The 27,693-nt window shown below is 53.6% G+C and overlaps 10 protein-coding genes across 10 annotated transcripts; 8 read left to right on the top strand and 2 right to left on the bottom strand.

Annotated features, from left to right (window-relative positions):
• Positions 1-1,576: 1,576 nt before the first annotated feature.
• On the top strand, positions 1,577-4,298 carry J4E83_009933 (uncharacterized protein; the record flags this gene model as incomplete). The annotated part of the gene is made up of 7 exons (XM_049336817.1): positions 1,577-1,780; positions 1,834-1,872; positions 1,920-1,952; positions 2,007-2,124; positions 2,174-2,181; positions 2,237-3,062; positions 3,112-4,298. 7 exons carry the CDS (start codon positions 1,577-1,579, stop codon positions 4,296-4,298), a joined length of 2,415 nt encoding a protein of 804 aa, XP_049184099.1.
• Positions 4,299-4,718: 420 nt separating this feature from the next.
• On the bottom strand, positions 4,719-5,244 carry HSP10 (10 kDa heat shock protein; the record flags this gene model as incomplete). Its single annotated transcript, XM_049336818.1, has 3 exons — positions 4,719-4,743; positions 4,813-5,096; positions 5,242-5,244. The coding sequence occupies 3 exons, from the start codon at positions 5,242-5,244 to the stop codon at positions 4,719-4,721; spliced, it is 312 nt and encodes a 103-aa protein (XP_049184100.1).
• Positions 5,245-5,645: 401 nt separating this feature from the next.
• On the top strand, positions 5,646-7,717 carry J4E83_009935 (uncharacterized protein; the record flags this gene model as incomplete). The annotated part of the gene is made up of 3 exons (XM_049336819.1): positions 5,646-5,712; positions 5,765-5,935; positions 5,985-7,717. 3 exons carry the CDS (start codon positions 5,646-5,648, stop codon positions 7,715-7,717), a joined length of 1,971 nt encoding a protein of 656 aa, XP_049184101.1.
• A 2,757-nt stretch (positions 7,718-10,474) lies between these two features.
• J4E83_009936 (uncharacterized protein) lies at positions 10,475-12,545 on the top strand (the record flags this gene model as incomplete). Its single annotated transcript, XM_049336820.1, has 5 exons — positions 10,475-10,731; positions 10,784-10,982; positions 11,030-11,231; positions 11,324-11,653; positions 11,704-12,545. 5 exons carry the CDS (start codon positions 10,475-10,477, stop codon positions 12,543-12,545), a joined length of 1,830 nt encoding a protein of 609 aa, XP_049184102.1.
• Positions 12,546-13,475: 930 nt separating this feature from the next.
• J4E83_009937 (uncharacterized protein) lies at positions 13,476-14,507 on the top strand (the record flags this gene model as incomplete). Its single annotated transcript, XM_049336821.1, has 3 exons — positions 13,476-13,478; positions 13,681-14,313; positions 14,379-14,507. The coding sequence occupies 3 exons, from the start codon at positions 13,476-13,478 to the stop codon at positions 14,505-14,507; spliced, it is 765 nt and encodes a 254-aa protein (XP_049184103.1).
• Positions 14,508-15,711: 1,204 nt separating this feature from the next.
• Positions 15,712-16,711, top strand: J4E83_009938 (uncharacterized protein; the record flags this gene model as incomplete). Its single annotated transcript, XM_049336822.1, has 2 exons — positions 15,712-15,806; positions 15,862-16,711. 2 exons carry the CDS (start codon positions 15,712-15,714, stop codon positions 16,709-16,711), a joined length of 945 nt encoding a protein of 314 aa, XP_049184104.1.
• A 108-nt stretch (positions 16,712-16,819) lies between these two features.
• On the bottom strand, positions 16,820-18,880 carry J4E83_009939 (uncharacterized protein; the record flags this gene model as incomplete). Its single annotated transcript, XM_049336823.1, has 1 exon — positions 16,820-18,880. The coding sequence occupies one exon, from the start codon at positions 18,878-18,880 to the stop codon at positions 16,820-16,822; it is 2,061 nt and encodes a 686-aa protein (XP_049184105.1).
• Positions 18,881-20,317: 1,437 nt separating this feature from the next.
• J4E83_009940 (uncharacterized protein) lies at positions 20,318-21,025 on the top strand (the record flags this gene model as incomplete). The annotated part of the gene is made up of 2 exons (XM_049336824.1): positions 20,318-20,822; positions 20,880-21,025. The coding sequence occupies 2 exons, from the start codon at positions 20,318-20,320 to the stop codon at positions 21,023-21,025; spliced, it is 651 nt and encodes a 216-aa protein (XP_049184106.1).
• A 1,308-nt stretch (positions 21,026-22,333) lies between these two features.
• On the top strand, positions 22,334-24,442 carry J4E83_009941 (uncharacterized protein; the record flags this gene model as incomplete). Its single annotated transcript, XM_049336825.1, has 1 exon — positions 22,334-24,442. The coding sequence occupies one exon, from the start codon at positions 22,334-22,336 to the stop codon at positions 24,440-24,442; it is 2,109 nt and encodes a 702-aa protein (XP_049184107.1).
• Positions 24,443-25,248: 806 nt separating this feature from the next.
• J4E83_009942 (uncharacterized protein) lies at positions 25,249-27,123 on the top strand (the record flags this gene model as incomplete). The annotated part of the gene is made up of 4 exons (XM_049336826.1): positions 25,249-25,599; positions 25,650-25,908; positions 25,962-26,389; positions 26,440-27,123. 4 exons carry the CDS (start codon positions 25,249-25,251, stop codon positions 27,121-27,123), a joined length of 1,722 nt encoding a protein of 573 aa, XP_049184108.1.
• Between the last annotated feature and the right edge of the window lie 570 nt (positions 27,124-27,693).

Consider the following 27,693-nt stretch of genomic DNA (forward strand, 5'->3'; position numbering starts at 1 on the left):
GTCTGGATGATCCCAGGGGATTGGGAGGATGGTGATCTTTTCTATGGATAGCATGGCGTGTAGGAGTTGTGTTGTTGGGTGTTATTAGATGTTATTAGATGTCAGATGTTGCGCGTCTTCTTCTTCTTCATATAGTGTTACGCCCTATGACAATCTCATGCTACCTTAGATAGGGATAGGTTGTTTGTAATAGGTTAGCGTGATTTGGACTATTATCTTGAAGAGTCACACTCGGGTGAAGAGTTGAAGGCCCTCTGACTCTGTGTGGTGTTCTGTGTGCGGGGCGCACCCGACGCTGACAGATATATTTTGTAATCATGCTAAACTGTACCCTGGAGCTATCCGCGGTCTTTGGGACTCTGAGTCTTAACGGCTAAGAATAGAAGTACGCGACAGGAGATACAGGTCGATAGATGTGAAGGTGTTCGGGTTACTATTCAGAGTGTAGTCTCATTGGTCAGAAGCAATCATCATCCAGCCGCAGCCAAGGCATCAGTTCTACAGTTGACGTAGAGTCGACTTTCTTCTCTTCAATTCCATTACCCAGATCATGGCACAATCAGCTTTCCCAACCCAGCAATATACCTCAGAAAACTTCGTCGAAAGCTGCGGCGCCATCCTCCACGACACAACTCGCCAGAACATCTGCCTAATCCATCTCCTTGTATCCGATCTATGGACCCTACCCAAAGGCCGTCGAAACATCGGAGAATCGCGTAAAGAAGCTGCACTACGCGAAGTATACGAGGAAACTGGATACAAGTGTCATATCTTGCCAGTGGATATCAAGACCAGAGCCACTATCGCTGGCGACGCGGCGGACGCCCCAGACGTGGCACGCATCTCACGCGACTCGGTAGAACCTTTCATGGTCACCATGCGGACGTTGAGAGATGGTCAAGGTGTCAAGGTTATATGGTGGTACGTCGCGATCATGGACGAAGGTGCTTGTGAGATGAAAGGGCCTGGTGAAGAAGGGGTTCAGACGGGGTTGTACTCCTATGAAGAGGCGGAGAGGTTGTTGTACTTTGAGACGGATCGAGAAGTGTTACGCAAAGCTCAGGTATTGGTTGCGAAGTTGGGTTGATCTTGTAATATGCAAATCCTTGAACTCGAGTGTGACACATGCTGCGATAATAACTCGGAAGATTCCGAGCTGTATCATGCCCACGTACGTGCCTGCCTGGCTTGGCTGGTGTGAGCGGACCAAGCGTGGTTGCTCTACACCAGGAAGAATCGTGGCGCAGTGTATGACAGTATTGAACGCGCAAACCGAGAAGGCCACATACCTCTTTAGAGCTCCCAGGACTTCCCATTATACTGCGGTTTCATCATGACTTTGGTTCTGCCGTGGTTGGCTAAGGAAAGGAACTGAGTTGGGCTCGGTCTTGTGCTACCCCTCCATGCCGGATTTCCGAGGGAAGGTGGGGCATTGTGGCGTCATTTGCTGCGCCATCATGGGCCACACTTTCACTACGTAAGTGCAGCTGACTCCAGCGAACAGTTATCGCAGACTCTTACTGCGCTGAGCTAAATCATCTTCCATTTCCTCATTTCCCCTCTACATCCCGCGATCATGGGAGTCTCCTCGCAGTACGTGCTGCTTATCGCTATCGCCATCCTCGTCCTACTTCCAGCCGGCGCAGACGCTTTCGGTGCTGGAAACATCGCGTCGATATCGAAAATCGAGGGCAAGAACTGGCGTCATGGCGATATCGAAGATATGCTCGCGACGGTCGCTTGCTTGAAGGGTCATAAATGGAAGAGTAACATGATCAAGGTATGTCCATATGACGATGTAGCTGTGATGACGGTGACTGACCTTGCGTGTAGCGTGTGTACTTTGGCAACTGGCTACGCGATTACTCACAAGTAAGCCCAAAAGACTGTGCGACGTCGGAGTGCGCTGACCGGTTTAGGCTGTTGATGTTGGAACGTTGGCTAAAGTTCAAGTACGCGAAAGCAGCAGAAGCGATTTCACCCATCGATATACTTACAAGACGTAGGGAGAAACTATTCGCGTTCTGGTCTGGGTCTTGTCTTTCATGTCCTTTGGCTATGCAACTGGAGAGTTTGAGGTCACCGCCGAGAGGCTAGGTGTGTATAGGCCCGAAGAACACATCGGTAAGCGAACTTGAGCCTCTTCTGCTTCGTCATACTAACGAGAGCCTAGATAACCCTGTAAGCAACTGAAATTTGCAGACATACGAATGTGTTGACACTGACATTCTCAAAGAAAGACTATGCCGACAATGAGGACGCGAGGAAATACGACCCTCGTCTACGAGGTCCTGTCTCAGATGCCGAGCTTGCAGTAGACCCAAACACTGGTATGAAGAACTATATCGCGAACGAACATGGTAATTGGGCTACTTCGACCGGATATGTGAAGTACTCTTTTGCTCGCGCCATTCACTTCGGTCGACTTTACACCCACGGACAGTCCGGCCAACGTGGTCGGGACGAAGACCTTTCGGAAGCGCTTCGCTGTCTGGGTCAAGGACTGCATTGCCTCGAAGATTTCGGAGCTCATACTAATTACACTGAACTTGTGCTGCGTGAGCTTGGGTATACGAATGTCTTCCCTCACGTGGGCGTCCAGGCTGGCATCAACCTCCATGGAAAGCACACCTATCCTCTCGTAACTGGTACATTCGGAGGTGTTGACTTCTTTCACTCGGTGCTAGGAGAAGCCAACGATCATATCACCCAGACCGAAATCGACGAGGTGAACACTGCTCTCGTAGATGCAGTTGGCGGGTCTGGTGGACAGAGAAGCGGACCGGGAGGCCAATCCAACGCTTGCAGTGGACTCATCGATGTTCTAAGCAAAGTCCCCGGTACTGGCGATCTCATTAGCCAAGCACAGAGTCTGCAGGCCTCTTCTGATGCCCAAGCTGCAGAGAATGCGCGAGGTGGTTACGGCGATTACAGTTCGTCTAGGGCTGGACCCAACGACTTCGCTGCACCACCTGGATCCATGGGCGGACCACCGGGACCAGACATCCCAGGAACAAACACTGATCCAGCCACGATTATCCCCAAGATTTACCCAATTCTAGGTAAGGCCCTCGCGAACAGAGAATCGTAGTTGTAGCTGACCTCTTCAAGTTTTCCGTGACAACGTTGTCCGCAAGATCTCGGCCATCGTCTCCAAGATCCCAGGTCTAGAGAAGCTGATTGAGACTATTACCGAGCGCGTCACGCTGTTCGTGCTATCACTGCTTGCACCCTTCATTCTGCCAATCATCAAGACAGCATCGACCCAGCTGAAGAGCGGATCTTCTGCCGTTATTGACTCAGCGGCCAAGCACCAGTTTGAGGTCTGGACGGACCCTACATCCACCAACCCAACACACAGCATGCTGTCCAAGGATCACTTCTCCAATGTCTTGAACCCACCCGCCGGTCAAGTCGCGGTCGCTATCCTACAGTACGTCGCGCCCCGCGTCATATACGCTTGGGACCACCCGGATGTGCCGGTCGACGAGGTCCTGCACGACTGTATGCGCGTGTTCCATCATCCAGCACTCCGGGATCCGCACTGCGAGGTACACAACAACATGTTCAAGGTCGTGGAGCAATGGGCCCGCAACTACCACGGAAAGGACCTGAACCAGATCCTGTCTTCTGAATCTGTAAAGGCTGGACATAACCACAGCGGAGACCACGATCACTCTGCAGGTCACAGCCACGGTGCAGTTAACATGTCGAGCTTCGGCGGCCACAGCCATGGCGGTGGTGGTGGCGGTGGTCATCAACAGCAGTCCAGCGGATCCGGCGACCTCCTAGGTTCATTGACGAGCAAACTTCCCGGCCCTCTCGGCGGTATGCTCAGCAGCTTCGGCGGCAGCTCTGGAAGAACTCGCGACATGGACGATGAACCCTCGGCGTCCTCTTTGGCAGCACCAGGTTCAGGTCCATACCAGCCATCGCCATCGCCTCAGCCATCGCAGTGGGCTGACTTCCAACCTTACCAGTCCTCCTACGCAGGTGAAGGATACCAGCCGCCTGCTGAGTACAGCAACGCAGTGCCCTCTGGCGGATATGGATGGGGTCAAGGCCAGTACTCTGGAGGTCAAGGTGCAGAGCCTAGCTACACGGTCCCTACAAACTACCAGCAAGGGTACGAAAACTACCCTGCTCCTGGAGGCTATGGCCAGCCGCCGGCTCAACAGCCCCCGCCAGGATCTTATGGTGCGTATAACCAGGGTGGCGCATACAATTCGTATGACCAAGGCGCACCTGGGGAAGGTAGCGCAAGAGCGTGGGGCGCTGGAGGAAACTCAGGGTGGTAAGCGCTGGTTCAAATACTCAGGCGTTGACGGCTATAGAGGGAGTGAGGCGTCCCTGGCGCGGCTTCCAGATGGATCAGTCCACTGCAACATGTCAGTAGATTCATGAATAATGCGAAATATGACCTTTCAATCCCGACAACAAGTGAAGTGCGGTAGAGTAGAGATTCTTATATCATTGTTTCTCCCCCACATCTGCGCGACATTTGATGTCTTTTGATTCCGACCTCTTCCTTGTAAATACATGTTATCGAAGAAACGCTTTCCAAAACAGATAGCCCCAAGCCAGATGATATGCCAAATGAACGCCGGCCGTTATGCTAGCGTCTCGCGTTTCGTGAATGTTCGGGTGTGGTGTTGGTACAGGATACGCAAGCCAATCTATTTTGATTCTATCATGGTAGATGATGGCATATGCCCGATTTACTCATTGATCTTAGCCAGGAGCCTGCACATCACATATTAGCCGACATCCCACAATCTACAGCCACAGTTCCCAAGTATAGTGTATACGTACTCGTGGTCCCTGAAAAGGCTCAACTCGTCCTCGCCAACCTTGATGGGGCTTCCGCCGAATTGCGGGATCAAGACCTTGTCGCCGGGTTGTACGCTGGGGGTAACGCGCTTTCCATCCTTGTCGAAGGCACCGGGGCCGACGGCGAGGACCTTTGCTTCGTTGAGCTCCTTGACGGCCGTCTCGGGGAGGAAGATGCCCGTTGCGGTCTTGGCTTCGGGCTTGATGCGCTGGACGAGGATGCGGTCGAGCAGCGGCGCGATGCTCTTGATGGACTTGATTGCGGACTATGGGGGGAATTGGTTAGCTGGGAGCTGGGCTGGAGGTGGAGGTGGAGATAGAGGCGGAGGATGGGTGGTGGGGTGGTTGTGTTGGTGCGCAATGCTCGTGTCGATGGATTGGTATGGTGGGTTGGTATTGGGGGAAGCTTACCATGTTGACAGATGGACAGAAGGGAACTGGGTACCACGTAGAATCAAGAAAACGTTATAAGTGCGCTGGGCTTGGAGAGAGAGAGATGTTCGGGTTGAAAGCTAGACAGCAAGATGAAGATGTTGTGCTTTGCCCTTCCAGAAAATTCCATGTCCGTGCACTTACCTCGGAACAGCCTGCGGAACGTTTGGCATCTCGCGCATTACCAGAACGAGTAACCTCACATTCGTCCCTTGCTAGCTGCTTTCTTTTCTATTGCACCGGCGTCGACAGTGCTTCTTATGTGGAGAAACAATGTCCGACGATGCGGGCATTGTTACCATACTGCGCGACGGAGCCATGTAGCTGGGCTATTCCGACGCGCGCAGTCTACGAGCGCTCTGCCAATTGGCAACGATGAGTTCATGTCGGCTATGCGAGATGGTGTGTTGGTGAAAGAGAAGGGTGATGATGTAGGCAAGAATCTTTTGGGTAAGTCGCAGTCGTATTCGCTGCAAGTATGCGCGACTGATGTACGAGACAGGCATTGCCATCAGTGGGGGTGTCGATTCAATGGCACTCGCAGCGCTATACGCACACTCTCGACTAGAAGACCCCAAGCTGCCTCTCCCCCATGGCTTCATTGTAGACCACAAAGTAAGACCGGAGAGTACAGAGGAAGCGAAATGGGTGTCACAGCAACTACATACGAAGCGTGAGAATCCATGATACTTATCTGGCGTTCAAGTACTAACATCGTCAAGTTGGTATACCAATCACCATTCTTCCCCTTACATGGCCCGATGCCTTCGATCCCAACGACTCCAAGCGATTCGAGACGGAGGCGCGTACCCTCCGCTACCAAGCGCTAGGTCTAGCATGCAGAAGCATGAACATTACACGCCTCATGCTCGCACATCATGCGGATGACCAGGCCGAGACTGTCATGATGAGGCTGGCGAACAATAGGCTGCGCTCCGGGCTTCAGGCAATGCAGCGCAGAGAGTGGATACCAGAGTGCGAGGGCCTACATGGGGTGTACCACAGCGGAAAGCACCAGAAGCCAGATCGCACCGGGCTTATACCGTTCAAGGTCGAACAAGGGGGTGTGCAGATTCTGCGGCCTCTGTTGACGTTTCAGAAGACGAGACTTATTGCGACGTGCGAAGAGAAGGGTGTAGCTTGGGCAGAAGATAAAACGAACCAGATCAAGACGCTCACGTCGCGCAACGCTATACGCCATATTTACCAGAACCACAAACTTCCGGAGGCTTTGAGTGTCAAGTCGCTGGTCAATGTCTCGCAGCATATGCAAGAGCGCATCAAGTGGCACAGAGATCTCGCGGACAAACTCTTCGATAAATGCCCAATCAAACTCGACATACAGACAGGCTGTCTTATCGTCCGATTTCCCCCTTTCTCCGACCTCCTACCCTACCCGATAAACACCAAAGCCGACAAGATCAAAGCGAAGAACACGGCATATTGCCTGCTTGAGCGCGTGGCAGGACTAGTCACACCCGCCATGAAAGCACCGCTTGGTGAACTCGCCGCATCCGCCTATCGCATCTATCCCGAACTCGAGGAGCTCGAAGAAAACGTGGTACCGGGTGAAGCGCTCCGAAAGAAGAACTTTTGCGTCTACAACGTGTGGTGGCGCTTCTGGGACAAGCCCTCGCCGTTTAACAAGCCCGAGCACCAAGAAGAAGGCATCAACCCAGACCTGACCCACCCACGAGAATGGCTGCTTACCCGGCAACCGCTTGAAACGCTGGAAAGAGCAAATCCTGAATTGAACATCGTCTATCCTCCCAAAAGAAAACTGGGTAAACCATCGCAGAGAGAAATGTGGCGACTCTTCGATGGCCGCTACTGGATCTCTTTGACCAATCGACTTACGTACGACAACATCGTGCTGCGTATCTTTAGCAAGGATGATTACTTACCCACTGCCCATGAGATCAAGAACCGAATGCTTGAACCTGCAGAAAATAGTCCCTATCGCTTCATCACGGCTGCTTTCGATCTGCTCAAACCAGCCGATCTGCGCTTCACACTGCCCGCCGTATTCCGGATAGACCGCAAGACAGGCGAGCAAACATTGTTGGGGTTCCCGACTCTCGACTTGCGGCCCCATGGCTTTGGACCACCGGCAAGTGAGTGCGACTGGGAAGTTGCTTACAAGAAGGTTGATTTCGGGTCCCGGTCTGCGTATGATATCATTATGCCTGGGAAGTCAAGGAAGGATATCTATGATGAGGCGATGAAGGGAAGACCGGCGGAAAAGAAACGCATTATCAAGTCAAAGGAGGTGTTGAGGAAGGAGCGGAAGATGAGAAACGTCTTGAGGAACAGGCAGGAGCGTACAGAGGCGAGAATCAAAGGTTCCACGGGATATGACCATGCGGCACATGTTGGTGGGAAAGAGAGCAAAAGACAATGGAGCGCTGCTTTTCAGGACGTGGAAAGCAGTATGCAAGCAGACGGAAGAAAGTGAAGAGAGAAAACTGCACACAAAGAAAGAAGAGGCAGCTTGTATACCATGGAATCAGCAATTGATACCCACCAATAGTCCGATAGGATGTATTCGCGCCATACGGTGACGAGTGCTGTAGTTGTGGTAAGAGATGTCCCGCGAGGCTGAAGCGATGACGTGGGAATAGACACGGAAGTGCACCCAGCCAAATGAGGAAGGCAGATGTCGAGGTAGCCGTCTCCACCAACGCGCATCGCCTCCTTCCCCGCCTTGCAGCGGCAGTCGAGCGCCATTGCTTTGAGCTTATTTCGACCGCTATGGTCGTGTGTTGCATGCGAGGTTGGTTTTGGTTCTATACTGTTGTTTCGCACGGTGCATGGTTGGTTTAGATCGGGTGTTGGCTGTGATGCATTGGTAGTGAAGATGGTGGATGACCTCCCGCGGAGTGTTCTGTTGGCTCAATCACGGCGTGCGGGGAAGATTACTAGGACTATTTATGTGGCGCTGCTGAGACTATTTGTACTTTGTACGCCATGTAGCTGACATGTGGTGTGAGATTTGAGAGAACCACACCTCAACAAGTATCGCATGGCTTGCTCGTGGTAGCCGTAGTTCTACACGCTATCGACGTTGACTCGTGCGGTGGAGCCCGGCCGGGAGTCTTCGAGTAGCCAACTCGCTCCGCGCTCCAGAAGAAGCCACGAAGCGAGAGTAGTCAGGGACGCGAGATCCACAGTTCATCGATGGGGCAAGGGCGACGATAAATTGTCAACAACAGGGCTATCAGCGGCTCAGAGATTCGATCACAGATACGACGATGGTGGCTTGTCAGATGTTGATTAACGTGTGGAGTGTAAATATGGCAAAGTTCTGGATGGCATTTAGCGTTTCAAAGGCATGAAACGGCGCGCAACATGACTTGGTGCACAAGGTTGCGAACAACCCAGGCACAAGGCCGCACGGGAACCCGTCAGCCTCTTGTCGCCAAATTTGCTGCACCCGAGTGCCTGTGGCGGTGAGCGAGACGCGGATTGGGTACGGTCATAATTACTGTCAGGGAGATCGTCTGCGGAGTTTTATCGAGTGCTCTGTGCGTACCGCGATGTTGGGCTACCACCGCTGAGATGACAGGAGGCATGTAGATCAAGCGGAATTTCTTTTGTGCGTCTCAGGTCTGGCAGCAGCAATGATGTGAATCGAAGTGATGGGGCAGCTGGAGAATGGGCGACTATTATTTGATACGTAACAGAGAGTTTTTGAAGTGCAAGCTGTGGCAGGCTAGTCCATGGTGCTGCCCGTGGTAGACGCCCCTTTCACGTGAGGTGAAGATTGAGCCGGCATGGCCCTAGTCACACTGGCCAGGTGTTTTCGGCTGATCTGAGATGAAGGCGACCATTCTTGAGAGTCAGTCCGGGTTTAGCAATTTTCACTTCACCCGTTGCTGTGGCAAGGCGGTGTCCAATCTGGATGATCTATGCCAGGACTGGTCTGTTCAGGAGTGCAGGTGTTGACCGCGCCAGATAGTAGATGCAGATGCCAGAACCAGAGATCAGAGACCAGCCTCGAAGTCGGACTGGCAAGAAAAGAAAGTCAAGCGTGCGTGAACGCCATCAAGACTAAGATGGCGGCACGTAGTCTCTTCGGCAGCATTCGCCAGCACCAGCGCAAAGGTTAGCAATTTGGGCGCCAGGGTCTTGACGCCTTTTGTAAACGGTGATCACGCTTGGAGGGCGGTGGCGTGCCGCGATTCGTTACGTGCAGGCGCTAGAAGTGTCTAGCCTTGAATGCTCAGACAGCCTTGGCATGGCGCGAGAGTGCGAGTTGTGCAGAGTTCGCGACGGCGCAACCAAGACGGCGGAGGCGTGGCACAGAGGTGCGCGGTGTTGAGGGAGGTGCTCACTGCAGCGGCCAGCCGTAGAGCCGCCTTTTGGGTGTGTGAGACTCGAGGGCGCTCGGGTGATGATGTGCATGGAGTGGGTTGGATGCAAGATACCGATGTCGATCACGGTTATACTCAGTGGTGCTCACCTGGGCACTACTACTGTGCCCGGAGTACTGATGGTGCGAACGCTGTATACTGGTGGATGTACAGCGGACACCTAGTGAAGATGGGTGTCGATGACAAAGACGAGGCGCTATCGTGTTTGGAGCCGTCATCAGTCTCGTGAGCCCGCAAAGATAGCAACCTCTGCCAGACATACATGGCCGATCGTGGGCAAGTGTGAAGAGGGGCAGCTGGATCATGCGACCACGCCCAAGGGTCAGTCGACCTCTCTGCTTATCAGACGCGTGGGCGCCAACGTGGAGGCCGCCAGATGCCGGATCACGCACAGTAGATGCAACTCTGGCTTCGATAGCAAAGGTTGATGCCGGCATGCACAGCGGGCGTTTCAGAGGTCAGAGTGCATAACGTTGGTGAATGGTGCTATTCGGGCGGGCTAGCAGCTGGCGGGTCCGTCCAAGAGGACGTGCAGCCGCGAAAGCCAATTTCGTTGGTGGCATCCCTGCACCTGAACCCCTACCTAGCAACAGCCCTCACCTTAAAGTTCTCCCCTTCCTTGGGCGTCTGAGATTTTCTATCCTTCTTCCTCCTCACCGCCCTTCGCATCCTTAACAAGGTCGTGCCTGCTTGTCTGCCGCTGCACTTTGCGAGCGTCGTACTTTCCCTTTCCGTACATCTTGTAATACCCAAACCCGAGCTTGCCTCACAACCCTCCTCTTTTCGCACCCACAAACCCCACACACGCACGCTCTCCCAAACAAACTGCACCACACACCATGTCTGCCCCCGTCGACGCCCCCAAGCCCGTCGAGCACCCCGAGGTTGGAACTGTCGGCACCGTTGAGCCTGCGCCGGCACCCGTTGTTGCCAGCGAGCCTGTTGTCGCCGCGCCCGTAGAGGAGGCGCCCAAGACGGAGGATGTCCCCAAGACCGAGGGCGAGGCCGCAGCGCCCGTAGAGGAGGCCAAGGAGGAGAAGGTCGTCGAGCCCATCTACAGCGGTGCGCTCGGCTACAAGGCGCCTGGCCTGAAGAAGTGAGTGGAACCACATTTGGCGACTTCCCGACCGCCTGCTAACAACTTCCAGCGCCTTCCGCTTCGCCAAGAAGTACTTCTGGTTCGGCGAGGAGCCCGTTGCCGCCGACAACCTGAGGGAGTACCTCCGCGGCGAGAAGCCCGAGGTTGCACACCCCGTTGTCGCCTGGTCCAGCCAGACCGGAAAGGGCCTCCTTTTCTTCGTCAAGCACGCTGACCAGAAGGAGCACCCCGCCGGTGTCCTCAACTTGGTATGTTGAATTCTCTACAGTCCAAAAACACAGTCTAACACCCCCAGGCCTATGCCACCGACCTCGCCAAGGACGGCGCCGTCGCTTTCGCGTTCAAGATCTCCGGCCACAAGCACACCTTCGAGGCCACCACCGCCGCCGAGCGTGACGGATGGTTCGTCGCCGTTGAGAAGGCCATCACCGAGGCCAAGGCGTCCAAGGACACCATCGAGTCGAGCGAGGGCTACAAGGAGAACAAGGAGAAGATTGGTACGTTTTTCCAAATCACCCGCGTCGAGTCGCGTCGCGATGGCACTAGTGGGCGATCTGTCTGTGTGGTGCAGTAGGCTAACATCCCGCAGGTAAGCCCACCGCGCTAGCGGGAGCTACATCCTCCGCCCCCAAGAAGAGCATGGACGCGACCCCCAAGCTCGCCGAGGGTGAGACCGCCGCTGCTGGCGAGCCCGTCGCTGCCCGCACTGGATCTTCCTCCAGCTCCTCTTCCGACGAGGAGAAGCGCAAGAAGGCCGCTAAGAGCAAGTCCCGCTCTGTCTCCCGCGGCAAGCGTGCCAGCCTCTTCGGCGGCCTGCTCGGAAAGAAGGACAAGGAGCCCAAGGAGGAGACCGATGCTGCTAAGACTGAGCCTGAGGTCAAGAAAGAGGAGCCCGCCGTTGTTCCTCACCTCGACGAGAGTAAGCTCATCCGTTGCATACTTGCATCGTCTCGTACTAACATTTTCTAGTCCCCGCCACTGCTCCCGTCAACGCCAACGACGTTGTGAAGCCCGCTGAGGAGACCACCGCCGAGCCCGTCGTCCCTGTTATCGCTGCTCCCGCTGAGGAGGTCAAGGTCGATGAGACCGCTGCTCCCGCCACTGCTGAGAAGCCCAAGCCCCAGAAGCGTGGTTCCATCTTCGGATCCTTCGTTGAGAAGCTCAAGTCTCCCACCACCGAGAAGAAGGAGCACGAGGCTGGTCTTGCCTCCACCCCCGTCAAGGAGAACGAGACCGCCGTTGAGGCCAAGCCCCTCGAGGAGGCCCAGGTTGGCGCACCTGTCGTTGCTGAGCCCGCCGTCGTTGCCACCGAGCCAGCTAAGACCGAGGAGGCCAAGGTCTCTACTCCTTCCAAGGAGAAGGACCACTTCAAGTTCGGAAAGTTCTTCGGCTCCAAGGACCGCGCCAAGTCGCCTGCTCGTGAGCCCAAGGTCGACGCGGCTGCTCCTCAGATCGCCGACACCAACGCGCCAGCCACCGCTGAGCCCGTCCAGGCCGTTGAGCCTGCCCCCATTGCTGAGACCAAGGTTGAGCCCACCGCTGAGACCGAGGCTCCCAAGCAAGACAAGCGCAAGTCGTTCTTCGGCAACCTCGGCCGCTCGCTCTCCAAGGCGACCGGTAACAAGGCACCCAAGGACAAGAAGGACGCTGCCAGCCCTGCTCCCGTCGCTGAGGAGGAGGCTGTTGCCGCCCCCGCCGTTGAGGAGAAGAAGGAAGAGACCACCGCCCCTGTCGTAGCCGACATCCCCGCTGAGAACAGTGTGGGCGATGCTTCGAAAAGCGCCAACCCGACTGTCGCTACAACTGCGTAAGGTTTGGTGGGAAGATGTCAGCCTTTGCAACGACAGCCACGACGGAATGACGGAAAAGCAAAGACTTCGTAAATCCCTTGTTTGACCGCCGGCCACTGATACCCCCAAAATCTGCTTTGGATCTTGAGCCCGGATTCAGGCGTCACATTTGGATCAAGCTTCTTCACATATCCCCTCTCATATTTGATTTCTCCTTGCATCTGGACCAACTCATTGTCACTCTCTCTTGGTGGATCGCGACGGACTCTTTGTTTAGACTGATACCACTGTAACTGTTTCTCTCGTTTTGATACCACTGGCGGATCTCGGACGCATTTGTTTTATCGCGCAATACCCCGGATACCCTCTGCGTACTGCCTTGTTAGAAGGAGTACACAAGCGGCCACTAGGGCACATATCGACGTAATAATCTCTAATAAACTGTCGTTTGCTCTTACTTGAAGTGTTAGCTGTGTGTACTGTGATGTCTTGACTCAATGAAAGCGATGGTTTGCGCGGAGGAGTATGCCGCGTGGATCGACCAAGTTGCATGACGCTCACTCACAACGGTCGTGTGCTGCCCGGATGAGTGTGAACTAGACACCAACCTGCAATAGACCGGCCCAGCCCTGGGTGTGCGCATGAAGACATGTGGCAAGGCTTGGGCAAGATTGTCGCATCATGAGCACGGCAAGAGCGGAAGGCGCACTGGGGGAACCATACAGCGCAGGTTGACTGCGCCTTCCTTGGTGCTATCGATTGATACTTCCATGTCTGGACCCGGCAGCCTCGTCTCTACCCAACACAGCTCGCCCTTTTTCTCTTTCTGAGAAACACCATGCCCATGCCATTATCCTTCACTTGCGTTCACATTCATACCCCGCTCGTATTGCCGCTGCATTCCTACCTTCGCTCTGTGCATTGCTAGGCCATACATGTCATCACGTCACCATGGTAGGTGGATGCCGATCGCGTGTCTCAGCGCAAGTACCAGCAGTTCGCACGCTCTAACACACACCATTAGGGTTGTTGCGCCTCCCGCACGAGTGACGACACTCCGCCTGCTGTCCTCGCGCATTCGTCGTCGCGTAATATCACAGCGCCGTCGACGCGACCGAGCTCTATTCCCTCACCACGCGCCTCACATGCTTCGCAGGGCAATGCGCACCCACCGCCGAGTCGCCCAGATGCCGACAACCGCCCCAACACGCCTCTCAAGCCCATATCTCCGACTCAGCGCTCGCGCCTGCCTAACACGCTCGCTTCACCCACTGCTAAGAGCAGCAGCCGCGTCCAGCCTCTGACAGACTCTACGCATTCGACATGGACCCGATCCCGGTTAGAGAAGGAGCGCGAAGATTGGTGGGATACACAGGTCACAGGCTCGGAGCAGATATGGGGCGCCATACGTCTTGTAGCGCAGCATCTACAGGCTGGCCAGTTGCAAGAGGCGCAGACGATGCTCGATGTCAGTGACTGCACGTGCCCAACGGGCCTGCTTTGGCGAGGCGTTTACGATGCGACTGGCGTCCAATACAAAGTCCCCGAGTGGGTGGTCGTAGAGCCAGAGGGCCTAGCAGAAGAGGATGGTATGGACGACAAAGACTTGGCTGGAGATGCGAGCGCCAGTGCTGTGCAGGAGACGGTCGAAGATACCCTCGCCGACGACTCCGGCGGCCTTATACGTGTGAAAGTAAGGACGAGCCACGACCAGCGGGACCATAACGTCGTCATGCGGATGAGAGACTCGGTCGCGACCATAATTGAGAAGCTAAAAAAGCAAGCAAAGGTATGTTGGACTTCATTGTCCCCATGCCTCTTCTTCACTACATGTACATTGCTAACTACATGTAGCTTGATCCCTCCCTCGTAATTCGTCTCGCATACGGCGGACGTATATATGAGCCCAACGACGTACTCGAAGCCAACGCACGCTGGAACTTTGCTAATAACTACATCCTCACCGCTCTCGTCTTCCAGTAAACATCTCATCCTTTGCACATCCGCATACCGCACTCCCACCATGTTCTACGGGTCCACGTTTGAATATGCGGGTCACATGGCTCACAACGATTACTAGGTCTCCAACCGAGTATCTCGACTTCCTGTTTGAGTCAGTTATCAAAACGTTGGACGAAATGGGCATACCGGACCCGAACAAACCTTCCTTGGAAGAGGAGCCGAACGAACCTACTTCGGAAGATGACTCTGACGGTAGCGAGACTGATCCTCTTCTTCCTCGATCACGTTCGTCGGATAATAGCAGCGATGACGGAACGTCTGAGGGTTGTGTCGCGTTTTTGTATGGGTTGTTTCGCTCTTACTGGAACTTTCAGCGGTGGAACTACTCTTCGCTTCAATAGTTCATTTGGTGGCTTGTTTGATACCCCTCTCTTCCATGTATTTTCGTTCATGCTGGCGGTAGGCACCGCGGCCTTTGCTTGTTCCCAGCATCATTTTCCATGCTTCGGCGTATCGCTATTGCGAGATTGTAATCCTTTGGACAATAGAAGTCTGACTAGTGCTTGAAGTTCTTTTCAATACAAATATGCTGTATTCATTGACTTTATTCTCTTGACGATTCAGGTTGACAGGAGCTATGAGCGAAGCCGTGTTGAAATTGTACAACGTTAATTGTGTAGTCCGCATGGCTTGACGGCGACCTACCAGTGATTCTTCCTGTACAAGTCACAATATCAGGCCATGTCGGATAACGAAGATACGTTTATCGTCTTTTCCACGTGTAACATCCTTTGCACGCGAGGCTTTGTGGGTATCTCCGAGTGATGCTTAACCCCGAATCAAATGTCATCACATCCACATAACAAAGTGATGATCAACACCATTCCAAGAAGCGGTCAAGTGTGTCCTTCGCTTCTAGCCTTCCCGAGGTCAAACGTCCGTTATCTGCCGTCTAGCTTCCCGCATCCTCCATCGACACCATGATGGTTGTGGTGAACCCTGTGACATCATCGTTTTTGAACCTCGGAAGCTCATCGCCCGCCATGACGATGACCTACCCTCTTTTTGAGTACCATAAAGACTCACTAAGGGCGAACCAGATACTCCAATTCATAGCACCCATAAAGCCAACATGTTCGCCTCATCTGCTTCGCGTTCTTTACGCACAACTTCCACAGACCGACTTTCACAAATAACCAGACAAGTCCTCCCGCAACAAATCAGAATGGCGCACAACGGCACAACCCACACGCTCAACACGGGCGCCAAGATTCCTGCCATTGGCTTTGGAACTTGGCAGGACAAGGAAGCTCAGGAACCGTAAGCTTTTGTCTTGTCGTTGAGAAACGTATTTGTTTACTAATGCAGAAGATAGAGCTGTCACCATGGCCCTCAAAGCCGGCTACCGCCACATCGACACAGCACGCATCTACGGCACCGAACCCGCAGTCGGCAACGCCATCAAAAAGTCCGGCGTCCCCCGTTCCGAGCTCTTCATCACCAGCAAGCTCTGGAACAACTCGCACCACCCCGACGACGTAGAAGCCGCACTCGATGCATCCCTCAAGGACCTCGGAACCGACTACCTCGACCTCTATCTCATGCACTGGCCCTCGCCCTTCGCTCGGGGCTCAGAAATGTTCCCCAAAGACTCCGCCGGCAAAGTCAAAGTGGGCGAGAGCGACTACGTCGACACCTACAAAGCCATGGAGAAGTGCTTTAAAAGCGGCAAAGCCCGCGCAATTGGCGTGTCAAACTTCAGTAAAGCGGAAATGGAGCGCTTGATCAAGGAGACTTCTGTTGTACCTGCGGCTCATCAGATCGAATGCCACCCTTACCTCCAGCAAAACGACTTCACGGAGTTCCACAAGCAACAGGGTATTCATGTGACGCAATACTCGCCGTTTGGCAATCAGAATGAGATCTACGATTCCGGGAAGAACATGAACAAGCTCATGGATGACCCTGTGCTTGTGGAGATTGGCAAGAAGCATGGCAAGACTGGTGCGCAAGTCGCGCTGGCGTGGGGAATCGCCAAGGGCCATTCCGTTATTCCCAAGAGCAAGACTGAGTCGAGGATCAAGGCCAATCTGGAGGGTGACTTTGCCCTGCCCAAGGAGGATGTAGAAAAGATTACTGGCATTGATAAGAAGATGCGGTTTAACGATCCGTCGGGTAACTTTGGATGGAACTTCTACACGGATTTGGATGGTAAGAAGAAATGAACGATCAAGTAGTGTACTATGGTGCTGTTGAAGTAGCCGACTCGAAATGATATATCTATATGCATTACATGAAACAACGCTCAAAAACGCCCGCTGCACACCCATCCCCTAACTATAACTCCCCGCCGCCCAGCTCTTCCGACTCTCCCTACGATCCTCACCCTCAAAGAAAATGGCAACCTTGTTCGGCTCCCCCTTTTCCCCCTCATGGTAATCATACTTGATTTTCTTGAACCGCAGCGCCCTCGCTGCCTTAATCTCATCCCCACTCATAACCATCGCCGCATCGCCACCAATACGACTAACAACGGGGTTCAACAGCATGGCCATACTAAAAAAGCTCTCGTCGCGGACAATCGTGCGGTTGGCGAAGAGGCCTAAGAGGCAGAGAGCGAGAAATTGGATGAAGCAGATGCCGCCTAGGATGCTGAAAACGTAGGACCAGTCTACGTCGAGTTGCTGGCCTTGCGATGGGACGACGGTTTGGTGCGTGACGTTGTAGCGAATGCCATGGTCATCGAAGGCAGCGACAGCGCCGATGGTAAAGCGCATGAGGAGGTCTTCGACTTCATTCTTTGCGATGTTGTGTGCGGGCGACCATTTGGTGCCTTGACTGTAGGACCGGGTTTGGCGGTCGAACCAACCGTTCCATGGTATACCTGTCCAGCCCATGGCACCAGCAGCTGTACGAGCGAAGATATCGGAGCCCCAGACTGCCCTGAAGTCGGCGGGGTCGCGGGGATCGATGTCGTTGGGGGCGTTAATCGCGGTTACGTTACCGAGTGTGTTGTTGCAGAGGAAGAGGGAGGCGGCGGTCACGCGCGCGTGCTTTTTGTTGTCCGACTCGGGGAGTTGCATGACGGTGAAGTTCGTACATCTTGGCCCGCAGTTTTCGGGAACAGAGGCCATCCAGGTTACGGAGCCGCCGGCTTGTTCAGTGACTTCCCACTTAACGTAGTCATCGTCGCCTTGGTGTCGAGCCATGATGTAGAGGGATTCGTCGGGTACGTCGTGCACTTTGCCGTCCTTGACTTCGAGTTGTTCGCATGATGCGTGGGCTGTGATGTTGCGGGAGCTGGCAAGGTAGTTGACCCATTGGTGGGCTGGGTCGCGGTTGAAGAAGCGGTAGTGCCACGCGCCGTTGCCGCGGTAGATGGGTGTGCCTGGTATGCCGGATAGATCGGTAATCATGTCGTCCATATTATCGGTAAGATTGAATTCGGGGTATGCCATGGCTTCCATGCCGTACATCCACGCCGCTTCCAGCGAAGTCTCGTTGATGAGACTGATCTCGGGGTCGATCTCGCGCGGCGGGTTGTCGACGTACCAATCGTTCAGATCGGCTACAGTTACATTCCCGTATGACAAGAGTGGTATCTCCGAGTTCTCCATCGGCCAGAACAGACTCAGCAGTGCCACTAGGATCTGAGAGCCGATGTTGAGAACCAGCCATGCCAGACACGCTAGCCACATCCACTTCGTCTCATCGTCTCTAACATCCTTGAACATTCGGAATTTGCGCAGCCATTTCTGACGCCGGAAGCCAGGTGACGACAGGATCATCAGTTTCGTAACCTTGGCAAGCGAACTCAGGTGTAGGATCAGGTCGAATACTTCTAGACTAACGTAATGTCTAGTGAGAAATGACCATCTGAACACTGATGCATAGTGCTTTAACGAGGCCAAGATGTTCAAACCCAGACACAGCGAGAGACCGAGAGTAAGCGAGTTGAAGATTCGGATATCGATCTTGGAGAGAACGACGGGGCGGCGCCATCCTTCCCAACATTTGAGTGTAACACACATCACTGCGCTGAAGAACAGCGTTACGAGGAGTTTCATCGCACCTGTCTTGAGGAGTGTCTTCCGTGCCTCTCTTTGGTCGAATCGCTTGACGTGGTGGTGGTGTTTGTGGTGATGAGTCCCGTCTTCAACATCGAAGGTGGAGCTGGGGCTGCCTACGCTGGCGTAGAATCCGCCCTTGGACTCTATGATCTCTGGAGACTGGACCATGGATGGTGTGTGCATTGGTGAGTTGGATGGCGAGTATGATGCGTCGTCGACATGCTGCATCGCTACATCACCACTGTCGTAGCTGAGTGGTTCGGCGGAGCTGATCAATGGCGCATTGTCGGAGTGCCCCCCACTGACTGTGCGGTTGCGATCCATGGTTCTTATTCTTTTGTCTTCGTTCGACGGGGTGGTGTGTTTGTGCTCTGTCAAATCTACAACTGTAGAGATGACTTTGCGTGGCTTGGAACCTCGTGTGCCGTCAGACGGCAGGCTGCAGGTGTCTTGGGCGAAGATAGCAAACTAGGTAGCGAGCGAGCGAGGCGTTACGCGCATTCTTTAGCGATGGCGAAAGTACCGACACTGTGGTTGCATTCCCCGGGTATACTGGTATGTGAAAGGGATTCCTCAGTAGTCCTGCAAGACTTGCCAGGTAAAGTAGTAAGAGTGATTATCTGAAGTGGAGAAAATGCAGAATCCTCTGGAGCGCACATGGCGCTCTTATCGCTGTCTCCCGGGCGGGTTTCCGCGCGACGACCATATTGGGGGCTGAAAGTTTGGGGGCCACAACAGCCGCATCTGCAAGCCTTTGGCGTTGCACAGCGTGGGCGAAGCAAGTCCAAAGTTGAGAACTGCCAGCGACAAAAGGACGATAACCAGTACTAAATTGTAATAATAGAAGCACAAAAAGTACTTCAACGACTTACCATGCGCCTATCGTGAAGCATGCGTTCGGAGAACTACATCAGCCCACCCCTCTTCATCCTTGGTAGGCTGGATTTTCCCAAACTGGAGGCTGAGTCTCACGCTAGACCAACGAGTGTAGCGATCGGTAGTCCTATTGTTAGCTAGATAGGCTGTTAAATGCAAGCGAAGTATCGAGGCGTTTCTAGTCCAGTAGTATCCAAGCGGTTGTACGCCACGAACAACAAGTATGGGGGGCCGGAACGCTCATTCGCCTAAGATGCAGCTGCGGGAGGGTAGAAGCGCAGCGCTCGGGACTTGCAGTATGTCGCAAAATGCAGCTGACTTCGACCATACAGTTGTGGAAGCTCTTCGAGGGCGGAGATAAGCTTAGGCCGATGTCAACGTTGTTGTGGTTGTTGCTGTTGTGAGCGTCGCGGAGTGAGTACCCACATAACCGGCCGCGGTTGCCAAACTGTCAGCTTTTACCTTTGCGGGCACCCACCAATCCTCGGAATTGTAGGAGGCATCTTGATGGTGCTGTGCTACTCATGCGACATATCCGTCGTCGCAAGAGCAGGGGGATGGTAACTCTGACGATGATGCCCGCGCGCGAGAGCGACTGCCGACTAGCCTCAGGTACTCCCCACCTGACGCTAGATGACAAATGACTGTGGAGAAGGCACGAAGGGCGTCATGTCAACCAGCTCAAAGCTTCATATTTATCGCGTCTATCTCAATCTTGCTGTTAACTATCAATCATCGAGACCAAAACATTATGTCCTCGTCAAACGTCGTTCTATACGATCTGCCTAGCAGGAGTGGTTCCTCATGGTCATTGAACCCATGGAAGAGTGAGTTCATCCACACCACAAATGCTGTCTTAATCCTTCTGACAGGCGCGCAGCTCGCATGGTGCTGAATTACAAGAAGATCGACTACACAACCGAATGGGTAGAATACCCTGACCTGGCCCCCAAGTTCAAAGCCCTCGGCATCCCACCCACCCCCAAGGATGCGCCAGGCTATTTCGCAGAGTACACCAGTCCCGCTATCAAGCATTCGAATGGCACCTATCAGATGGATTCTTGGCCCATTGCCTATGAGCTCGAGAAGCAACACCCAACTCCGTCTTTGCATCTCGATGACCCCATCGTTGTGCAGATCAGGGACCATATTGCCAAGATAGCTGGTCCACTGAGACCGCTCCTCATTCCTCAGGTGCCAGTCGTGCTGCTGAACAAGCCGAGTGCGGATTACTTCAACGAGACGAGAGAGAAGATGTTCGGGAAGTCGCTCGAACAAGTGGAAAAGGACGCGAATGCGGACGAGTGTTGGGAAGCGGCTAAGGCACCGGCGAAGGAGGCGGGCGATCTACTGAGGAAGAACGGTGGACCTTACTTCCTGGGTCAGACTGGTAAGTAACAACGCGCTGGCCGGATGATGTTGACCTCATGTTCTGACTCGTGAACAGTTTCGTATGCCGACTTTATCTTTGTGTCGATGCTACACTTCGTCAAGTGCATAAGCGAGGACAAGTTCAAGAAGCTTCTGGCTCTTGACGACGCCTTCCCCAAGGTTTACGAGGCGTGTAAACAATGGCTGGAGAAGGACGACTAGTCCGTTCTCAGCAAGCGTGCCTAAACCGATCGATCAACATAGGGACCCAGGTATCGTGCGTTCAGATGGATGATATTTCAAAATAAAAAATTATGAAGTTTACTGCACTGCATGCCATGCGCCACACTACCCCTCTCTTGCGCCCGCCAGACTGCTTGACCAATCTGACTGTGCAGCATTAGCGCGGCCACGCTTCTTGCCTTGCGCCCGATGGGCAGTGTTGCCTAGCAGCTGATAAGTTCAGCTTTGAAGTCATAATGCCGCCAGATCATACAAGCACAGCGATAACGTCGCACCTCGACTCATAAATTCTACACTCTTTACAGGAGCAGTTCGCGCGGCTGTTGGAATATCGACTTTTCCGGTCGGACGACGCTCGAGGTCTTTACACTAATTCGAAACGTGCCTTCCATACCGAACATGAGCGCGACAACACCATCATCGAGGGCTGACGCTGCGCACAAAAGTTCGCGCTCGTCTGATGACGGATTTGAAATAGTTGAGCACGACCTCGATGTTCTAAGCATCCCCGGATCACAAGATGGCACCCCCGTACCGGCTTTAGCGGTGACAGAGGAAACAGAGCGCAACGGAGGAATGAATGAATCCAGGGAAAGCCGACCTTGGTTATGGGATTACGATGAGTTCCACGATGCGATCAAAGGCGGGGACTTAGATGGCGTGAAGAAGATGCTGGACGACGGTGCAAATGTAGAACGTGGAACAGACGAGGGAGAATCACCATTAATCCTCGCCATTTGGAAGCAAGACATCGCCATCATAACGCTCTTGCTAGAAAGAGGCGCGGATGTGACCCGTCCGTTCGACGGCTTTCCTCCGATCCACCACGCCGTTATGCAAAAAGATCGAGCACCCCAGATCATCCAGCTTCTCCTCGACCATGGCGCCAGCTTGGAAGCTGTTGGGACAGAGGATATTAACGCGTTACATTATGCTGCATCGAACGGCATGATAAATGGGGCTGATTTCCTAATCGGCAAGGGAGTAGAAATTAGCAAGACCTGCGCGGATGAGAGGACGCCTTTAATACTGGCCGCAAAACATGGACATCTTGCAATCGTCAGACTACTTCTCGCCAAAGGAGCAGATCTGCACGAGAAAAGTGAGAATAGTTGCACTGTTCTAATGTGGGCGGCGGAGTATGGACATCACGAAGTCGTTCGTTACTTGTTGGAGGTAGGAGCGATGGTGGACGACCGTAGTGTGGAGGGTCTCAGTAAGTTGATGTAGCCTTCGCGACTTATTGAACAGCAACTGATATCAGCAGCCGCCTTATCACTCGCCAGCATGAATGGCCGCTTGGAAGCTGTACAACTACTGATCGAGAGCGGTGCAGACATCAATGCACTCAGTCTGGATCCAGAATCCTTTACCCCGGCAATGTTTGCTGCATTACAGGGACATGCAGAGGTACTACGGGTCCTGCTATCGCACGGAGCAGATTACAAACCAGATTTCGAAGTTGAATGGGCAGATGGTGACACGATCCTCGGTATGACCTTGACGAAAGGCCATGTCGCTACAGCCAAGATCCTGTTAGAAGCCATTGGTGGACCCGACTACCCAAAGGATAGCGTCGCACTCCAAATGGCCACTGCGCAATCCAAGGTAGAACTGGTACCAGTGATGCAGGCCATTTCTATCATGTACCAACAGATCTCTCATTCAGCCGGCGGTAAGAACCTGGGTTGGATCAAATGGATCTTGGATTCAGGCGGAGAGCTCGTCAGGCCAAAAGCCATCCGCAATATGCTATATGCTGCACTAGCCAACAAGGATGTCGGTATAACTGCAGAGCTACTCAGACTAGGAGCCGATCCAAATATCTTCGGGTTCATGGGCTACACACCACTCCACGTCGCAGTCGGCGGGCTATTTTGCAACCTGGAACTGGTCGAAGTCCTTCTCAAAGCTGGTGCTGACCCGGCTAAGCTCTCGCAAAATCCCACCATAGCATCAAGGGTCACGCCACTACATCGTGCCATCTTGGGATTCGTAAACGGTTGCCCAGAGAAAATGGCTGTCGTCGATCTTCTGTTAGCGAGTGGTCGATGTAAGGTGATGAAAGGACCAGACGCTCAATCTAGTGCCTTTCAGAGTGTAGTAAGCGCGTTCGATGGTGGGAGTGCCGAGATTGCCAAAAGCCTAGCGTTCCGGATGCTGGATTCCATATCTGACTTGAACGACGACAAGGCTGACGACGGGTCTACGTTGTTGCACGTCGCTGTCCACTGCAACCAGAATGAGCTCATCGATGCATTGAGACGCAAAGGCGCCGACATCAACGCGAAGAACAGCGACGGCATGTCACCTCTGCTCATTGCGTGCGGCATGAATGTGGAGCTGGTTAACTTTCTGGTTACACGCTGCGCAGACGTATGTGCTGTCAACAAGAAGGGGCAGGGAGCCTTGCAAATCGCCGCTGCGTGTGGGCAAGTCAAAGTGCTCAGGTTTCTCCTTGATCTGGATCTCGCCGATGAAGAGCCACTGAACATCAACGCTGTAGACGATGCAAGCTACACCCCATTGATCGCAGCCATAGTGGAAGGTCATAAAGACGCAGCTGTTTTCTTACTGGGGAAAGGTGCCTCTGTCCGACCACGCACGACTGACAAAGGACGATTTGCCTTGCATTACGCAGCACAGGCCAGTATGAAACGTGTTGTGGACGTCATGTTAAAGTTTCTCTGCAAAGACATTATTAATATAGAAGATCATGGGGGATATACACCCCTAGCTCTTGCATGCATGGCAGATACCCCCACCGTCGTTCTCACCTTGCTCTCCTACGGCGCAGACCCAAACGTCATCTGCGGAAACACCGGCGACCGCCCTCTTCACATCGCGCTCAAACGACCCCTACACATGGATCGCTGTGCAGACAGGGAAAGTAGTCCATCACTGGACCTGCTCAAGCATGCAGACACCGATATCATAGCTCGCGATGGCAGTGGCCGCAAACCACTGCATCTCGCATCCGAGTTTCACAATCTTGAAGCTACTAAAGTCCTCTTATCCAAAGGCGTCTCACCAAGCTGTGAAGACAACAAGGCCCGAACGCCACTATGTCTGTGTTCAAATCCCTACATCGCACAAGCGCTCATAGACCACGGCGCGGATGTAAACCACGCCGATAAAGACGGGTGGACACCACTGCATTACGCTGTGTCGAGGTGTTGGGTCAAGGCTTTTGCAGTGCTGAGACAGGCAGGCGCTGATATGGAGGTGAGGACCCGAGATGATGGGCTTAGTGTCAAGGAGAGGTTGGACACGTTTGGATCGTGGCAGGACTGGGTGAATACGGAAAGGGAAATGGTGTGTGATGATGCGCAGAGGGAGAAGATTAGGGAATTTGACATAAGGGCTGAGATGGGGATGAAAGTAGATAGGTATTGAGGTGACTACTAACGGCGTAAGTGCTCTGCTTTGCTTACTTGCTTCACTGGGCTTGTCACTCATTGTAACGCTCATGCATTTCTACTCTGATGCAATTTCGATGTTGCGCCCTAGTAAGTGAGACATCAAGTCTACGTCCCGGAGTCCACGGGTTTTCCGATCGCACATGTCGACGAGTCATGACCAGTAGCGCGCACGACTCGCCCAATCCAGCCACGCGCAACCTCTTCACTCACGACGTCATCACATCGACATCCAGTCCAGAACATCAACAACAAAACCTAAATGATAGATAAACATTTTTCACCCGGCACGTCATTCGCCCGTCCGCCAGCGCATTCTCCCCATCACAAATACACCACGCGTAGTCCATCCGCAGCCTTCCGAGCGAATTAGGTAAAACGCCAGATCTCCTTCGCGTGTGTGTGCGCGCGATCTGAGTGCCCTGGCGCCGATCTCAACGATGCGGCGCGTCATGGACTTTTCGATAGCCTCGCGCACAAATGCCATCACCAGTCCAGATCTTGTGTCAAGCTAAGCTTTTCGAGCCGGAATTCCTTGGCAGTTGTGACTACAAGGGGTGTTTTCGGAGGCCGTGGGTGCCCTTTGCGGCGCCTGGCGGACGGATAAGCTTCCTTAGGGTTTCTTAGATCGAGCTGGTGGGCGTGATGGGGATGATGATGTCACGGGTGTGTAGTGGACTTAAGCATGAGATGCCACGGCTTCGGTGAGGGTAGTTGTGTCTTTTTCTATTCCAAGCCCACCTTGCTCTGCTCTGTCCAACACATTTCCCGTGAGTGAGCATCATGTTTGATCTCATCCGCGACTCGGCTTTTGGCCATATCGTCCGTCTTGTGACGCGCAACAAATACCTTCAATATCCTGAAGAGAAGGATCCGGAGATCTGGAAGAAGTATGTCAGCCACGAAAAGTCTGGGTATGCCGCCTATCATGGATCTACGCAGGCGCCGGAGAACAAGGACGAGATCGATGAGCTCGCCCAGACACATGGCGTGAGAAACCGGGAGGGACGCGATTCGGAGACTTCGTCGCGTACCGTGGGCAATGGTGTCAACGAGGCCAGTGGCTTGAGGATCGATCCTGAGAAGGGCAAGGACCTTCATGTCATTGACTGGTATGGTCCGGATGATGCTCAGGTATGTTTGCTCCATGCTCACGTCTTTGGGTCGTACTGACGACTCTGTAGAACCCAAAGAATTGGTCGCGAGGAAAGAGGTACTTCGTCACCTTTGAGATTTGCTTCCTCACCTTTTCGGTATACATCGGTTCAGCCATTTACACGCCGGGTCTCATGGGCGTGATGGCAGAGTTTGGCGTTGCTCAGGTGCCCGCGACCTTGGGATTGACGCTGTACGTTGCTGGATACGGTCTTGGGCCTCTTCTATGGTCACCCATGAGCGAGATTCCGCAGATTGGTCGTCTCTGGGTTTACATTATTACCCTTCGTAAGTGCAGCCGTTCGTTCGCAACGAGACGATATGCTAACCGACGCGAATAGTCATCTTCGTCCTTCTCCAGATCCCCACTGCTCTCTCTGTCAACTTCGGCATGCTACTCGCTTTCCGATTCCTGACTGGATTCTTTGGTTCGCCAGCGCTCGCAACAGGAGGAGCCTCCATCGCCGACATGTACCGACCCAAGAAACAAGTGTACGGTCTCGCAGTCTGGGGAATTGGCGCTGTCTGCGGCCCTGTTCTTGGTCCCCTTGTGGGCGGCTTCGCCGTCATGGCCGAAGGTTGGAGGTGGACCATGTGGGAGATCATGTGGCTTTCGGGCTTCTGCTGGGTCTTCCTCTTCTTCCTCCTCCCGGAGACAAGCGCGCCCAATATCTTGCACCGCAGGACGCGCAGGCTCAAGAAGCTGACTGGCGACGACCGTCTTACTTGCGAGCCGGACATCATGTCTGCTGAGATGTCAGGAAAGGACGTATGTTGCACCTCTTCCATTAGACCCAATCACTGCTAACACCCCCTCAGGTTCTCAACATGAGTCTTCTCAAGCCCATCACCCTCATGTTCAAGGAACCAATCGTATTCCTGTTGAACTTGTACATCGCACTCATCTACGGTCTACTCTACATCTGGTTCGAGTCGTTCCCTCTTGTGTTCTCAGGACTCTACGGTTTCAACCTCGGCCTTGAGGGTGTTGCGTTCTTGGGTATTCTCGTTGGTACATTCATCGCCGTCATCGTGCTCTTCGCGTGGAACTACTATTACCTCGAGAAGCAGTTCGACGATGATGGCAACATCGCGCCAGAGAAGCGTCTGATTCCTGCCATGGTTGGCTGCTTCTTCGTGCCCATCTGTCTCTTCTGGTTTGGATGGACTTCGCGGTCGGATGTGCACTGGATTGTGCCCATTATCGGATCTGGATGCTTCGGTATCGCTGCCTTCACGCTCTTCCAGGCCGTCCTACCTTACCTGTCAGATGCCTACCCCGACTCCGTGGCTAGTGTATTGGCAGGCAACGACTTGATGAGGTCGTCATTCGGTGCGGGATTTCCCCTGTTCGCCAATGCCATGTACCAAAAGTTGGGCATAAACTGGGCGAGTAGTTTGTTGGGTTTCTTGGGTATTGCCTTTATCCCGATTCCATTTGTGCTTTACAAGTGGGGCAAGCAGATCAGACAGAAGAGCAAGCTGGCCAGGAAGGATATCTAGGGGTGTGCAGTGGAATAGTCCTATAGGATGGACGATAATATTATTTGTTCAAACAACTTCGACGGAGATGAGTGATTTCCCAGATGTGTGGAACGCGTGGTTGACGTCATCATCGAACGCGCTGTGGTGATGCATATTTCTTTTGTGAGCATTGAGCATTGTTCATTGGCATGGGTGCGCCTGCGAAGGCGTGTGCTGTTCCGACGTAAGCAAATACGCATTGCTTTGTCGAGCAGTTTGGTGAAACAGCAGACGTTGATGCTGCGTCATACTCGACGCGATGCAGGTGGCCGATCCCAACGGCTATACATAATGCCGTAGTCATGTCGCGGAGTCTAGACACGTGCTAGGGGAACGCGGTCGCGGCAATGGAAACATCGTGAGTTTAAAATGGCGAAGGCACCGAATGGACCCTGATGGCCGAAGCTGGAAGCATCGATCTCCCGGGAGCGACAGCCGATTTGGGTCTGCAGCGAGATTGGTGGTGAGGTCGCTGGGGTAGCCTCGAGGATGTGGATGAGGGAAGGATGGCGCTAGGCGTACTAGCGCGGAGCTTGTGGCGACTGGAGG

This window comes from Alternaria metachromatica (assembly GCF_023757995.1).
Source record: "Alternaria metachromatica strain BMP 0045 chromosome Unknown scaffold_38, whole genome shotgun sequence".
Taxonomy (NCBI): Eukaryota; Fungi; Ascomycota; class Dothideomycetes; order Pleosporales; family Pleosporaceae; genus Alternaria; species Alternaria metachromatica.